Source organism: Capricornis sumatraensis, chromosome 1 (assembly GCF_032405125.1).
Source record: "Capricornis sumatraensis isolate serow.1 chromosome 1, serow.2, whole genome shotgun sequence".
In the NCBI taxonomy this organism is placed as follows: domain Eukaryota; kingdom Metazoa; phylum Chordata; class Mammalia; order Artiodactyla; family Bovidae; genus Capricornis; species Capricornis sumatraensis.
In genome coordinates this window covers 171,098,915-171,116,031 of record NC_091069.1, presented here as the reverse complement: position 1 = coordinate 171,116,031, position 17,117 = coordinate 171,098,915, and the positions used below count along the sequence as shown (strand labels likewise).

General features: G+C 33.9%; 1 protein-coding gene across 3 annotated transcripts in view; it reads left to right on the top strand.

Moving 5' to 3' along the window:
- The window catches only part of GSK3B (glycogen synthase kinase 3 beta), a 208,598-nt gene that overhangs the window by 138,699 nt on the left and 52,782 nt on the right, over nt 1–17,117 (top strand). For all 3 annotated transcript variants that reach the window (XM_068978845.1, XM_068978050.1, XM_068979423.1), the window contains exons 5-7: nt 800–930; nt 3,540–3,646; nt 6,944–7,041. In XM_068978845.1, the coding sequence (XP_068834946.1) occupies nt 800–930; nt 3,540–3,646; nt 6,944–7,041 (336 nt within the window). The remainder of the gene's footprint in view (nt 1–799; nt 931–3,539; nt 3,647–6,943; nt 7,042–17,117) is intronic.

Here is a 17,117-nt window from a genome sequence, read left to right as displayed (position 1 = left end):
TCAGAAAAATTTATAAGTGAATCAAAACACTGACCTTTAAACAAATAGAAAGTTTAAGATACACTCACATTCTTTACACAAAGACCCCCTTTTCACCAGTCAAGAGTCTAATTCTTTCTTTTACACAGACCCAGTTTTTCAGTGTATCTTGTTTTGTAATAAAATTGACTTTTTTTTTTTGACTGATGTCAGTTGTCATCTCAGATATGCTTTTAAATGGCATTTTGAAGTCTACCTAATTCTGAAGGATATTAACAGAAGAGTGGTGATGCTATTAATAGATTTACTGATGTCTTTAATAGATCATTGATTATAGATTTTCTCAGTTCACATATGAATTTTCCCAGACCTCTGTATCAACCTCTGGGCCTGACAAAGGATGATAAATTGGAAAACAAAACAAAACAAAACAAAACAGAAGACTAGCTTGTGATCTAATTGTTACTTAGTAGTCATATGATTTGAAATATCCCTGTGAGTTTTTAAATTTGTGCTTAGGGGGAAAAAACAGTCTTGTGGTTAGTAAAATAAAAAATTATGAAAGCAAATTTTAAAATGTCCTTTTTTAAGTTGTTAGAAGATGTTTTATATAAATGTTACAAATATAACGTTGGTTAACTAAACAATAATTAGCTAGTTGATAGAGAAATGCCATGAAGCTTGTTAAAGAAAGAGTGAGTGCTAACAATCCCCAGCATTTCACTTATTCTTTTCTGGAATACTTTGTTTCCTGCTTAAGGATTCTGAGTTGTTTGGGATAGAAAATAAATATTCATTTAATGTTTACTCTTTATTCCAGTTGTATATGTATCAGCTGTTCCGAAGTTTAGCCTATATCCATTCCTTTGGAATCTGCCATCGGGATATTAAACCACAGAACCTCTTGTTGGATCCTGATACAGCTGTCTTGAAACTCTGTGACTTTGGAAGGTAAACTAGCTCTCTTTTCCTTTCTGTAATCTTCAACCCCACCCTTCTACCCTATCTGTTCTTTCGGTTACCTTTTGTTATACTTATTTAGGGAGTATCAACTAGTTCAGTTCTTGTGAGGATAGTTTTGGTAAATTCTCTCAGAATCATACGTGTATATAGTCTTTCACCCAGTAATTTAATTCCTAGAAATTGTTCCCATTTATCATGTGTATATATTCCTTTTTCAGTAAGAACTAATTTTTAAAAAAATATTATTATACCTTACTCTGTATTAAGTTAACCTCAATTTAGAGATTAGGTAAAAGGCTTAGTAGCTGTGTGTTCTTCCTTTTCCTCTACAATTTAGTTTATTTTTCTCTTCTTTATTGCAGGTTACAGTTTTCTTTCTGTCTTCTTAAATGTATTGCTTGGTAAAATATACAGTGTAATAAGAATTAATCTTTTTCATCTTTCTAGTATTGAGCATTTTGTGCCTCTCTGATCTGACTTTTCAACATGAAATCAAACCTGTATCCACATGTAACTCAGGCAGTTAAACTTTCACTTCCTCTCTAGTGTAATTACCTTTAGCACTCTCTCTTCTTGTAATCCCCAAGACATCATATGTCTTGAATTCTCACCAGTTTTTTTATCCTCACAAATTCTTGCTTTCTATCTCAGCTGCTTATAAATATTGACCCACACCTGCTAATATTGGTATTCCTTCTTTGTAATGCTTTTTATATCAACCCACAGATTAAATTTTGGTTTTATTACAGTATATATTTTCCACAGGTTGTCTCTTGGGGAAAAGTCTTTAAAAAAAATACACATCTGTTTTGTCATGAGTTAATTCTTAGTCTCACAAAAGTGTCCTTTTAGATCATCTCCTTTGTACAGTTTTCTAATTTCAGACATCTATCACAGGATCCAACTCATTTTGCAGGGCTCATAACTGTTCCTTCAACTGTAAGAAATGGGTAAAGGATTTTAAATCAAAAACTCTTTATTTGGTGCTTGAAACAAGCATCTGTAGGATAAAACGCCCAAATCAGATGAATTTTATTGTTATGGGATGTCTTTCCCCTGCTTGAGAGTGACTGGTGTGCACTGTAAAAATACTTCTGAGATACCAAGTTAGTGGAGTTTCTGTTTTCACCATAGTTTTAGAACACTGTTGCTATGGGAGTTTTATTGGGACATAGAAATCACTTTGTTTTAATATGTTTGGAATAGGAATTTCATTTCTGTGGTAAGAAGAGTTCACTTTTAATGGCTCTGATAACAGAGCTACTATTTTGTTTTTAACGTCTGATTTGAGCAAGTAGAGTTTGGGATACACTTTGAAGGCAGCTTCATCAAGTAGTGAAAAAAATCTGTAGGCTGTGGTATTTCTAATATTACCTTTATCTTACAGTGAATTTTCTGACAATGTAATTGGAATCTGTCTTGTTAATTTAATAAATCCTTTATAAGGTAGAAACTTTTATCAGTTATGCTATGAAAGTGTCTTAATTTTCATACAGCCTAAAACAGGGATTAGTATTTATTAATTTATGAAGTGGTTGCTGTATGTGGATAAACTGTCTCCCACCTTCAAAACTTGTGATGAAGAAAGATCAGGTTATGGTCAGCATTATCAGTGAACAGAAATAAATGGAAGAAAAGAACGCCCAAACTGAAACCTTTGTGACTATTTTCATCTGCCTCTCCTCTGATTTTCTTGTACCTTTACCTAAAAAGATTTTTTTTTACTTGTTTTGTTACTTTATTTTTTACTATTTTTATTTTGTTGTTTGTATTTATTTGCTGTATTTATCTTCCCTGTTATTGTATGTCAAAATGATTAGCTTCTGTAGCAGTTTATTTCAGTGTATCTTCAAGTTATTTTGAGACATTTCAAAATAAACTAATTTTAATTTAATATTTAAAATACATGCCACAAAATATTTGGAAAGGAACGTTGAATTAGAGAATATGTGATTTGTTAATAATTTACAACAGTGGAATTAGAATTCATAGGCTGTGAATTATCTCTGCCCTACAGGAAAGGACCTATCTTTTTTATTGGATAGCAGATGTTAAGACAGCTAATAAATTGACCAAATAGTGGAAAAAATAAAGTAGGTTGGGTCTGCAAGCCATGGGATACTCGCTGTGAATCAGAAGTCAAATTTTAATAGTGGCCAATTTCTTACCCGTTTAAAAAACATATTGGGTAAGCAATATTCATTCTTATAATCAATTATAGTGCTTTTTGGTGAGGGGAGGTACCTCTTATATTTCTGACCTTCCTTCTTTGTATTTTAGAGTGAAATTCAGGGGAAAATAGCAGAAGAAATTCAACATTTATCATTTTTAAACTTTTTTTAAACTCTTTTTCTTCAAGTGATAGTTGACAAATGCATTCTTTAAAAGTTACTATTCTTTTTTTGGAGTGATATGTTAAAATTATGTTTCTTTTGTTATAAGAGAGTTATGGCTCATATTTTCTTTTTTTATATATTACATGATTGGAATTATGAGACTCTTAAATTAAATATTGTATTGCAAATGATAGCAGTTAAGATTCTTTTATGGTTTAGATTTAATTTAAAGAATTTCTGCTTTTGATTTTTTTTTATTAGTGCAAAGCAGCTGGTCCGTGGAGAACCCAATGTTTCGTATATCTGTTCTCGGTACTATAGGGCACCAGAGTTGATCTTTGGAGCCACTGATTATACCTCTAGTATAGGTAAGTACTGTATCTGAATATAATAGCTTATAATTATGCATTATATCTTGTTTTTAGTAATTTAGTAGTACCAATCTATACTTAAATATAAAGATAAATATGCCCTGAAATATGTTTCTTCCTGAAGATTTATTCTGTAAAAATATACAGAATTTAAAATATATTTACTATTCTACTTTTAGGTTTCTTGGATTATGAGAGAATAATAAAGCTACTCTTCTGTGATTGTATGATTTAAGATTACAGTTATTTTAAACTTAAAATTTTAAATAAATTCTAAGTATACCTTTTCTTCACTTAAAAAATTCCCCTGAAATAGTTCTCTCTGAGCTTGATCACCAATTGGAGAATTTTCATCCATTAAGTTTATGATTAAAGTGATAGGATTATGATATTACTGACACTCATACTGTGCTGACTCAATTGATTATTTAATTTTAAGTCAGCTTTGAAAAATTCACTAATTTTTTCATTAGTGGTTTGAATAAATTCAGATTCTGCAGCAGTTGTCACAAAAGATCTTTAAGGATAGAAGGCATTGAATAGACAGTTTGCTTCATTCTTTGTTGATCGCCTCTTCTACCTCATTTTAGCCCACTAGTAGGAGTGAACATACAGAGTGTGAACAGTTGGATGTGAATAAGAAGCTAAGAAAGGAACAATCTTAGGCATGCAGGTAGTTTACCTTATTGTTATATGTTGTTTTTGAAGAGAATTCCTTAGTCTAAAAACAAACAAAGCATACAAAGACCAAACAAAAAATTAAAAAAAAAAAACCCCACAATAACAGAAAGTCAAGGAAAAATCAGAACTTGGACTATTTGTCTTTTATACAAGTTAAAATTCTCTAATATGAACAAAGACCTCTACACAGAAATATATATTACTAATACTACCTTTTTTTTTTTTTTTTTTTTTGCCGAAGGGCTAAATGCCAAGGAACATTTTGATTTGTGCCAAGAGGCAGCAGTTTTACCCACCATTTCCTTTGCACCATCAGTGCAAATGTCAGCATAGTGAAAAAGATCTAACATCTGAGTATTCTTACGAAAATAACTTTGCCCTCAGTAGCTCTGAAAAAGTCCAGGAGGTTCAGGGCTCTGCAGATCATACTTTGAGACCTGCTGCACTGGATAGAGAGTATAATAGAGTGAGTGAGTGAGTATTTGTGTGTCCCGCTCCCCTGGATAGAGAATATAAGAGAGAGAGTGTGTGTGTTGTTTATAATGCTTAGAGTTTCATCATGGCTATGTTATATGGCCTATTCTATTCAGGAACAAATGAGAAATAGTGAAAGGGATATTTTGGTTAAGAGTAGACCTGAATTTGAATTCCAGGTTTATTACTACTTAGCTAAACTGTAAAAGAGATTAGTAACAATTTTGCTTACCTTTCTGAGTGGCCGTGAGGATTAAATAAAATGTTAGTGAAAGTACTGTAGAAAAAGTGGTGTTCTTTTTGTGGTATTTATTAACTTGACTCTTCCCAAAGAGCAAATTTCAGCCCTTTATCTTTGGACAGTCTTTGGATTTTCTAGATGCTTTATGTTTTATTCGCATATATGAAATTAATCATCTGCATACCAGGAATGAGATTCATACTGGGGTGAGTTTTGCCAGCCTCACCTAAAATAAATGTGGTTTGCTTCTTTCTAAAAAGTCATGACAATATCATCTGACGTATTAAGGCATGTTTATATAAACCTTTGACCCTCTTAAGAGTTTATTACTTCTGTAAATGTCTATGTGCTTAGCAGTTCTTTGGGAATCTTCTCACAGAAGAAGGGCCAGTGTAGTGTGTTTTCTCTATTAGGAATCTATTTTTTGGATGAGTACCTGCTTTCCAGCAGTCACCTTCACATTTACTTGTCTAAAGTAAAGTAAATCTCCTAAAACCAGATTCTGACATGCTAGATTTAGGATTCCCCATAGTCTCCTGATGCAGCTGGGGCCGTTGAACCCTCTCAAGCCAAGATTTGGCCTCCCTGTTTAGATTTAGGATACTTGCTTCTTAAGACTCTGAAAGATTTGTAAATAAACAAAAAGATATTTAAAAGTGTACTAATACAAATACATTTTAGAAATATTTTTTAACAATGATGTTAAAAGAGTTGCTGGGCAAAATCAACTTAAATTTCTTAAATGAATTTTGTGTCATTATTTGTCTAGGCCAGTAAAAAGTAGTTATTGGAGCAAGGATTTCCAATTCTTTTTTTTTTTTTTTAATATTGAAGGATAGCTGATTTACAATATTGTGTTAGCTTCCAATTCTTCATGATAGTGCATCTTATTGCATTAAACTGATTAAATTATTTGTTGTCGTGCATGCCATTAGTCATTTTTCTCCCTCCCTACTGATAGATGGAAAGCCCAGCGACAATTTATGTTCATCTCCCTAAAGCCATGTTTGTTGGTTCATACAAAACCCAGGAATCCAGAAAATTAGCTTTTTTTTTTGGCAGGAACTCTTAAGTAGTGGGCTCTAAATAAAGTGCCCATAAAATGTGTCTTTCCATTTGGTAATACTTTTAAGAGATAAAGGGGATGCTCTTCATTATTATCAGGAAGTCATCTAGACCAGGACTGACTGTTGTGGGTAAGCCAGGATATATGCTTTATTTTTTCCTTTTGTAAATTTATTTATAAATCATTAAAATGCATTTATTTAAGTTTTCTGTCAAGATTGAGGTTTCTTGTTGACTCAGAAGTGAATTATATTTTATAATTTGTAAAATACAATGTATTCTTCTGTCTTTGCATTTTAAAATATTCATATATTTAAGCACATTTTCTGTCAGTTATAAGACAAAAGTATTAAAATTTTCTTTTTCTGAAATGTGCATTTGGCTTACTCTCCTGTGTATTGGAGATTGAACCCTTCTTGCTACTCTCTATAAGCACCTGCTAATGTGCAGAGATTGTATTACTTTGACTTATTTTTAAGTATAATGAGTAAATAATCATGCTCTATGCTTTCATACTATAATCTCTGTCTTGGTTGTTGAAGACTTGAACATCTCGTACTGGATAATTAATGTAGATATTACATATAATAAAGATATTACCCTTTATTAGAATATTCTTATTGCCCTGTTTCCTGTTTAGTAAGTTTAACACAGTTTTAAAATCTATTAAGGATTATTTGATGACTTTTCCCCTCTGTTTTGGGTTATACAATCTTTTCCTTATGGTATTTATTCTGATCAAAGTAAAATTTAAAAATGTATCAAACAGTTTTTAACACAATGTAAGCTACAAAGTATAATATTAATAAGCTCTTATTTTCTTTTCTCTTCAGATGTATGGTCTGCAGGCTGTGTGTTGGCTGAGCTGTTGCTAGGACAGCCAATATTTCCAGGAGACAGTGGTGTGGATCAATTGGTGGAAATAATCAAGGTGAGAAACTGTCTGCTTTCTGTTTTTGTTCATCATGTGCTCTGCTCGTAATACTCTGCTGAGCACATAGGAGATGCTTGTATTTAGTCAGTATTTAAATATTTATAAAGTGAAAAAATGAGTATGTATTACTAGACCACTTGATAGAAGCAGAAGTTTTACATATGGGTTTAATATAATTTTATTTATTAGGTCTATCAAAACCTTTGTTAACAACATCATAGCAAAGTATTATTATCTTGGATATTGGATATTATCTCTTAAGAATACCAGCACTAAGATTTTAAAGCTTTTAATACTGATATCTTACATAAGTTCTCAAACCTCCCCCTTTAGAAATATCTAGTGTTTCTATATTTGGAGAAGGCAGTGGCACCCCACTCCAGTACTCTTGCCTGGAGAGTCCCATGGACAGAGGAGCCTGGAAGGCTGCAGTCCATGGGGTTGCTGAGGGTCAGACATGACTGAGCGACTTCACTTTTCAGTTTCATGCATTGGAGAAGGAAATGGCAACCCACTCCAGTGTTCTTGTCTGGAGAATCCCAGAGACGGGGGAGCCTGGTGGGCTGCCATCTGTGGGGTCGCACAGAGTCGGACATGACTAAAGCGACTTAGCAGCAGCAGTGTTTCTATATTTAGACCACTAGATGGTTGATTATAAGCTTAATTTGTCTAAAGCAACACCTACCTTCTATTGGGTTTTAGTCTTGATTTTCCAAATGTTTCATAGAAGTGGAAAATTGAAAATCTCCTTAGCAGTTTTATAGTTCCAATTCTCCATCCAATGAAAGAACCTACTTAGTTATATTCCTGGGAGGTGGTTTTTCAGTGTTTTCTTGAATACTTCAAGCATCATAGCACTGCTTTGGAATGCAGTCTGTTCTGTATCTGGACAGCTTGAATTTAGTTTTTATTGTGCTAAGTGAGCCTCAGAAGTTTTTGTTTTTATGTATTTATTTTTTTATTTAAAAAAATTTTTATTTTATGTTGGCATATGGTTGATTAACACTGTTGCATTGATTTCCAGGTACAGTGATTTAGTTATACATATACATGTATCCATTCTTTTTCAAATTCTTTTCCCATTTAGGTTATTACAGCATATTGAACAAATTTCCCTGTATTGTACAGTATGTCCTTGTTGGTTCTTTTTAACTTTTGCTAGTTATTCCCTGGACTGTGATTAAGTTGTTTTAAAATCCGTATACCTGATTTGCAAAAATATTTTTGAAAAAATGATTTTGCTAGGTATCACTCTGTGCAAGTGTGGTTGAAAACACCATGTGTGATCAAGAATCTTACTTACTATCCATATAGTTTCTTATGATTTGAACCTGAGATCACTGGTATTTGCCATCTTTTTTCAGTAACTCATCTTTTAGTTTCAGATTGAAGCTTTCAACTTAGTTCAGCAGATCTGCTTCCTTTCTGATGCCTACACTACACTCAGATCTAAGTTCGGATAGTTTGATTTTCTTGGTTCCTAAAAGCCTTTGTATTCTTTGTTACTATTCAAATTAGTATTCTAATACAGGAGTTGGCAAACTTTCTGTAAAGGGCTAGATAAAACGTTTTAGGCTTTGTTGGCAAAAAATGGAAGTCAAGGATGTCTGAGATACAGAACAGAAAACAGAAAAACAAATTTTCATAAATTTTTCATTGATGAAATTCAAATTAATGTAATAATTGAGTAATGCAAGTCTACTGATTAGAAGAATGAATTTCTTTTGAGGAGCCTGTGAAATTTCTCTTAATCATGGTTCAAAGTCAGTGTTTCATAGCCTCGAATTGATGGCAAATATTTATCTTTAAAATCAGTTCTTAGTTCATGTTATTTCAGTCGCTCAGTTGTGTCTGACTCTTTACAACCCCATGAACTGCAGCACGCCAGGCCTCCCTGTCCATCACCAACTCCTAGAGTCCACCCAAATCCATGTCCATTGAGTCGGTGATGCCATCCAACCATCTCATCCTCTGTTATCCCCTTCTCCTCCCTCCCTCAGTCTTTCCCAGCATCAGGGTCTTTTTAAATGAGTCAGCTCTTTGTATCAGGTGGCCAAAGTGTTGAAGTTTCAGCCTCAACATCAGCCTTTCCAATGAACACCCAGGACTGATCTCCTTTAGGATGGACTGGTTGGATCTCCTTGCAGTCCAAGGGACTTTCAAGAGTCTTCTCCAACACCACAGTTCAAAAGCATCAATTCTTCGGTGCTCAGCTTTCTTTATAGTCCAACTCTTACATCCATACATGACCACTGGAAAAACCATAGCCTTGACTAGACGGACCTTTGTTGGCAAAGTAATGTCTCTGCTTTTTAATATGCTGTCTAGGTTGGTCATAATTTTCCTTCCAAGGAGTAAGCGTCTTTTAATTTCATGGCTGCAATCACCATCTGCAGTGAGCCCCCCAAAATAAAGGCAGCCACTGTTTCCACTGCTTCCCCATCTAATTGCCATGAAGTGATGGGACTGGATGCCATGATCTTAGTTTTCTGAATGTTGAGCTTTAAGCCAACTTTTTCACTCTGCTCTTTCACTTTCATCAAGAGGCTCTTTAGTTCTTCTTCACTTTCTGCCATAAGGGTGGTGTCATCTGCATATCTGAGGTTATTGATATTTCTCTGGCAGTCTTGATTCCAGCTTGTGCTTCTTTCAGCCCAGCGTTTCTCATGATGTACTGTGCATATAAGTTAAATAAGCAGGGTGACAATATACAGCCTTGATGTACTCCTTTTCCTATTTGGAACCAGTCTGTTGTTCATGTCCAATTCTAACTGTTACTTCCTGATCTGCATATAGGTTTCTCAAGAGGCAGGTCAGGTGGTCTGGTATGCCCATCTCTTTCAGAATTTTCCACAATTTATTGTGGTCCACACAGTCATGGGTCCTACGTAAACAGGATTGGGCCATAGTTTACTGACCAATCAAGTCAGCACAACTAATCAGCATTTCTTCTATCCCCAGGCTTTCAGTTTGATGTATTTGAATTTACCACACTGCAGTTCTCTGTACATATCACCATTCAATTTGGCATTTGTGTTTAGCTTATTAGAACTGTGTCATTTCTCTACCAGTTATAGTTTAGAACCATGTGATGGTTTATTCTTTGTCACTAATTTTGATGAATTCATACATGAGATTAACACAGATGAAATTGCTTAGAAGCTAAGCTGGATAACTGTGATAAGTCATATATTTCATGCTTGCCGTCATATCTTATAAACCTTTAAGTCCAAATCTTATTTTACCACTTTTTGTCAGCCCTCCTAATTCTGTTTTCTACTAATATCTGTTTGTTCTTATTTAATTTTAGTAGAGACTGTCAGTTTGTTATTGATGGTTTATGACTTCATTTTTATTTAGGGCTTATTTGTTGCAGGTTGTCCATGATTAATTTGTTGTAGTAGGACAACTCTAAAACAAAACACTTCTCATTTATATATTATCTTGTCATCTTGCACTTATATACATTGTCATCACCTAGATAAGTTCCGAGATCAGTATCTATAGATACTTTGAAGGTGTTATAATGGATGTTAAACAGCATCCCAGGGCAGTTTGAAATATCAAACTTCTCAGCCCTTTTTACAGTTTTTAAGCAATACCACCCAGAGTAGACAAAATATCAGTATTAATTACCACCCATTTGGTGACCTGAAGTTATACATTTCATTGAGGTTAATTAATAGACATTGTAAGGGTGTGGTGTGTGTGTAGTATAGCTCTTAAATCTTATTGCATGGAGGTTAATAAACATTGTAGTATAGCTCTTAAATCTTACTGCATGGAAGTTAATAAACATTGTAGGAATTTTGTGTGTGTAATTTTATGTGTTTAATATAGCTCTAAATCTTGTTGATCCTATCTGTACATTTGTACTTTACATATTGAATATCTATGATGTTTCATTGAAATAAGAATGCATAACTAATTCTAATGTAACTGTTCCAGTTTTCCTGATCTAAGTTGTATGTCAGAAAAGAGTTGTATAGGTTAGCTTTCAAAGTTAAATGTTATTAAGACGTTTCATATTTTAAGCAAATATTGCCATTTCTGCTAATCAGGACTTCAAGAATAAATTTGAGTTTTCTGTGAAAAGTGATCTCCCAGGTGCCCAACTCCAGTCTCAGTTTTTCTGAGATTAGTCATGAGCCCTTAGTTCTTTTGGAAACTAGGGAATCTATGTTACTGTTCTTCTCCGCTCTCTGTCCATTTTCTTTCTTGAAAACCTCATGAGCATATTCCTCTTGAATATCTGGAGGTAGCTGATATACCCCCAAACCCAGAAAATAGTCACTCTTTTCTTTGAATTTGAGTTTATTCAGAAAAGGAACAATCGTACTTATAAATTTTATAAGTAGTAGAATTGCCTAATTATAAACTTTCTGAACTGAAGCTGAAGCTCTAATCTGATGTGAGAAACTGACTCATTGGAAAAGACCCTGATGCTGGGAAAGATTGAGGGCAGGAGGAGAAAGTGGCCATAGAGGATGAGATGATTGGATAGCATCATTGACTCAATCAATGGACATGAGTGTGAGCAAACTCCCGGAGATAGTGAAGGACAGGGAAGCCTGGCGTGCTGCAGTCCATGGGGTCACGAAGAGTCAGACATGACTTAGTGACTGAACGACAAACTTTCTGAGCAGGAACTTTCTTTTATTGTTATGTTTTAATATCCAGAGGCACCACAATAATTTTGAAGGAATATTTAAGCTAAATTAAGCTGCTAGATGAATAAGAAAAGTTAGTGTTATGGTATATGTTATTAAACTTCATTGACTTGGATGTCAATGCCAATAATTCATAGAATAAGTAACATAGAGTATTATAAACTGAGCTAACTTAGCATAACCTTTAAGTCTTCTCCCTATCTATCCTCAAACAACACTTTTGCAGAATATTAAGAGTAAAATTAAAATATTCCTTATACATACTAGTTAAAATAATCTTAAGAAATATCTGATGTGGTTTCAGATACCTGGGGAAAATAAAACATTTTGGGAGAATATCTGTCAGAAATTTCACAAGCATAGGTTCAGTGATACAGCATTGTCCATTGGCACCTCTGTCGTCAGTCATACCAATGGGGTTATTTAGAAAAAGTCTTCTGAAGATTTAAAGAAGGTAGTATTTTTTTTATGTTGATTGCTTTTTTTATCATTATGTATGCTATAATTTTATGTGCTCAATGCAGAAAACATACCCAGACACAAATACAAGAAGAACAAAAGTAATCACTGTTCTAGTACATCATGAAAAATAACTTCTATGAATATTTTTATACACTTTTCTGTGCATATGTATGTTAAAACAAAAGTGCCATCTGTTTTGTGGACTTTTTTGTTTTACTAAATAATTAATTGTATTTCTCATGTGAAGAAGTGTATGTTGACGAAGTGATTTTTTTTTTTTTACTGCATAGGTTTGACTGTAGATTCTATTCTCAATTACATAATTGATTCTGAGAAGAATAATATGAAAGTACAGTGATAAATGATTGCTTTAAAAAAATTATATATTTAGCTTCTCAAAGATTTGATTAACTCCTTACATAAATGTAAGATGTCCCCCAAATTCCCCAGATGAACTGAAGATGATGCAGTCTAGAAATTCTGGACCTGGGACTGCTGTAGGTTTTACTAATAGTTTCTTTTCCCCCTCCAAATTTTAAAACACAAATTTCAAGTAAGGAAAGGTGAGCTTCAGTCTAGAGTTCAGTTTTGGGATTAAAATATCACAGAACTGAATGTTTGATAGAAACCAGTCATTTTGTAGAATTTCCAATTTTAAATGTATTAATGTTCCTAGAGATATAATTTATTTCATAAATATTTACTTATGCTTTGTAATAAGTTGACCATTTCTTTCTAATGGAAGTTTTAAAGGCAGAAGTAGTTAGAGTACACCTCTCTGATAATAGACTTTCTCTATAGCCTTCATAGCTATAGTAACTAGCCTTTTAAATTTGGATATATGTCTTTTAGAAAAACATGACATTGAGCATGTAGATGCTTTTAAAAAATTTTTGTTGAAGTATAGTTGGTTTACAACATTGTGTCAGTTTATGATATACTGCAAAGTGATTCAGGTGTGTGTGTGCGTGTGTGTATGGGTATTCTTTTCCATTATAGTTTATTACAGGATAGTGAATATCGTTCCCGGTGCTATGCAGTAGGACTTTGCTGTATGTCATTTTATATATAATAGCAGTTTGTATCTGCTAATCTCAAATCTCAAACTCCTAATTTATCCCTCCCCCGTCCTTTTGCCTCTTTGGTAACCACAAGTTTGTTTTCAAAGTCTGTGAGTTTGTTTCTCTTTGGTAAATAAGTTCATGTCATACTTTTCTCTTAGTAGTAATTATTCATTTTAGATATTTACATAGATGGTTCTTAGACAGGTAAGAACTAGCAGAATCTTACCTCTAGCAGAAACTTTAGGGATTTGAAAGTTTCTGGAAAACAGTGAGATCCAAATAATCTTTCGATTATTTTATTATAGTTAAGTAGGTGAACTTCATTTCTTGTGGTACCTAAAAAGCTTGAGAAAGAAAAAGATTTAGCAGTGGAGAGTGAGATTAAAGAGAGAGAGGGACTTCCCTGGTGGTTCAGTGGTTAAGAGTCTTACCTGCCAGTGCAGGGGATTAGGTTCAATCCCTGATCTGGGAAGATTCCACACGCCACAGGGCAACTAAGCCTGTGCTCTACAACTACTGAGTCCATGCACCCTAGAGCTGATGCTTTGCAGCAGAAGAAGCACCACAGTGAGAAGCCCATGCACTGCAACTAGAGTAGCCTGCATGTAGCAGTGAAGACCAAGCACAGCCAAAAACAAATAAAATAAAATTATTTTTAAAAGAGAGTCCGGGGGGGCTTCATTTTTTACTGTTCTGTGATACTGATTTAAAAAAAAGTCATCTTTTTGTAATCCCAGGAACTGAAAAAAATAGATGTTTTCAGTTGTTTTATGCCAGAATCTTTTGTTAGTAAACAAATAAATACAGTTACATAGAGTTAAGGCTGCATTTTATTACAAATATCTATCTAAATCATTGTTTTCGTGGTCTTTCGATTTGACTGATGGCTCTTTGCAGTATGTGTTAGTCACTCAGTCCTGTGTGACTCTTTGCAACCCCATGGACTATAGCCTGCCAGGCTCCTCTGTCCATGGAATTCTCCAGGCAAGAATATTGGATTGGGTTGCCATTGCCTTCTCCAAGGAACCTTCCCAACCCAGGGATCAAACTCAGGTCTTCTGCATTGCAAGGAGATTCTTTACTGTCTGAGCCACCAGGGGCTTTGCAGGATAATTTAGACAAATAGATTAGTGATTATCTGCCCCCTCAGAAGTCTGCATTTTCAAATATTGGTAAAATACTGCTAATCATAAAAGCTGCTACTCAGTGAGAACTTCCTCTGCACCAGGCACTGACCTCAGCACTTTACACATATTACCACATTTTACCGTTTAATCCTAACAAGGTGATGATGATGATGAAGATGAATATTATGACTGCCATATCTGGGAAGGGTTGGGTGGTAGGAAAATCCTGTCTGATTCAGCTTTAGCTAAGTTGGTGTCCTCTATTCATGGAATTTTGTAGCTCTAGGAGAAACAATATGATATTTAATGTCAGCTTATTATCTAGCACCCACTTAATTTAGTGTTTTTCAAGTGTGACCACAAAATAAAGGAAAATGCTCCTAAATCCTATTGTAATGAATATACTAAATCAGTTTATGATGTCTTTGGATTAAGTTTAATTGTACTTCATCTAAATTAATCAAGGTTGTAAAAGTGGATTCCTTTGCTTTCAAGTACAGCTCAGTGTTATCTTCATCATCTTTGCTTTGCAAACACTAGCTTTCCGTTATCTCCATATTATGGATTGTTTAGCACCTGTGTATGCCCTGTCTCCTGGCTTGACATTTTCACCATCAAATAGTCTTTCAGACAGAGGTCTAAGAGACTAATTTAATGAGAATTTAATAAGTATAAAATACTTTTCTTCCCAAGTTTTTTGATGGATCCATGATGTATCTTTGCTAACATGTGTTTGGAGCAGCAGCAGCAGCAGCATATGTTACCTGATGGTATTTCTTTTGTTGTCATAGAGCTCTTCTTGTTAACAGACTACAGGGACAACATATTAAACTTAGTTCTCTCTTCCTTTTCCACTCCCCAGAACTAGTAAGCACACCACATGGTACAGATTTTTACTTGTAATATATAATATGCAATATATATGTAAATATGTTATTGCTTTTTTCATTCTTGTTTTATTGCTTACATTTTTCTGTGTTTATTAACTGACTAGAGCAGCGACTTTTAGTCACTTTTGCATCATGGACCTCTTTGAAAATCTTTCATAGCAATGGACTCTTCCCCAGAAAAACATATATGCCAAAATTTGGCATATGATATTAGGTGAACCTTGGACTTCCTAAAGCTCATCTCGAATATCTAGATTAAATATCCCTATACTAGTGCAAAGAATAATGGTTACAGTTTATAGTAACAGCCTGCAGTATAAATACTACACACATAGTGTCAACATTTTAAAAATAAGTAAATGAGTATTAGAAAAATCATTTTAATGTAAAATTTCTCAACTGCATCTTTACATTAATATGTTGTATATAGGCCAGAAGAAACATCAATTTTATGTTGCTACTATGAAACTTTACTGACTCTATAGTAACTTACTCATACTTGGTTAAATCGCTATATGCTTCTTAAGTGTGCCCAGGCATGAAAAAGTGGTGTCATGGCAATGTGATCTAGTTAGCTTTTGACTTGAGAATAATGACATTCATTTGAAATTAATTTACCCAAAATAAGCGTATAAAATGATTTACTAAGTTGCCAGAATATGTTTTATTTATTCAAAGAAACTTTTTTCTCATAAACCTAAGTTTTATGACATTGTCACCTCAAAACTGTTGTGTTAATAGTTAGATTTTAGAACCTGAGTCAGAAGACCATCCACAAAATTACTCTTTGTGGAATATAATACACTTTACTTATCAACTGTAGATTCTTCTCCATGGTGGCAATTTGAGTTCCTCTGTATATTTGTTTATTTTCAGGGTTCAATATAAAGAAACACTGGACTCTTGTAGGAGGGGCATTTATTTTGTTAAAAGCATACTGATCGATATTTCATATTTAAAAAACATAATTCTTATTGTTTTATTGATAAGTATACTAGAAGGAAAACACAAAGAAAATCTTGGCTTGTGGTGCTACACCACCACAAAAGCTATAACACTAAGAACTATAGTGTTAGTGATTCTCAGAGGAAGCAAGAGCTGGGGGATGTGTGTATAAAATGTTTACGTGTCTCAAAGGGGAGTGTGATTTTTTTTTTTTTTTACAAGTTTGGAAAATATAGTGAGGTGGTTTTTTTTTTTAACCCAAGGGATTTTCATCCCGTCTGCCACCCCTCTTTTTGTTTTATACCCTTACCTTGAACATACAACTATAGCTATCATTCACCTAGGGGGAAAAAAAAATGACCACCATGAATATGTATTAACCAAGAATGACTTTGTTTTACTTTATGGTGAATAATTTGCATAATCAAAACAGTAATCACCTTTTGGGGGAAAGGAAAGTACTTGTTGCCAAATATAAAATTTTATTAGGGAAGAAATGTCGTACTTCCCACTTTTGAAACTCATTTTATAGCTGCAGTAATCAAGATAGTGCATCTACAGTGGAATATTATTAAGCCACTAGAAGGAAGGAAATTCTGCCATTTTTGATAACATGGATGGATGGACCTTAGGGCATTATGCTAAATGAAATAAGCCAGACAGAGAAAGACAACTACTCCATGGCATCACCTGTATGTAGATTCTAAAAAGAAAAGGAAAAAAGTCAATCATAGAGAGTAGAAAAGTGGCTGTCCCTGGGGTTTAGGGAGTGGAGGAATTGAGGAGAGGTTGGTAAAGAAGACAGATATTTCTAAGATGAATGAGGTCTGAGAATCTGATGTAAAACATGGTGGTTATAGTTGATAACACTATTGACCTAAATGTTCTCACCAGAAGAAGAGAAGAAAGAAAAGT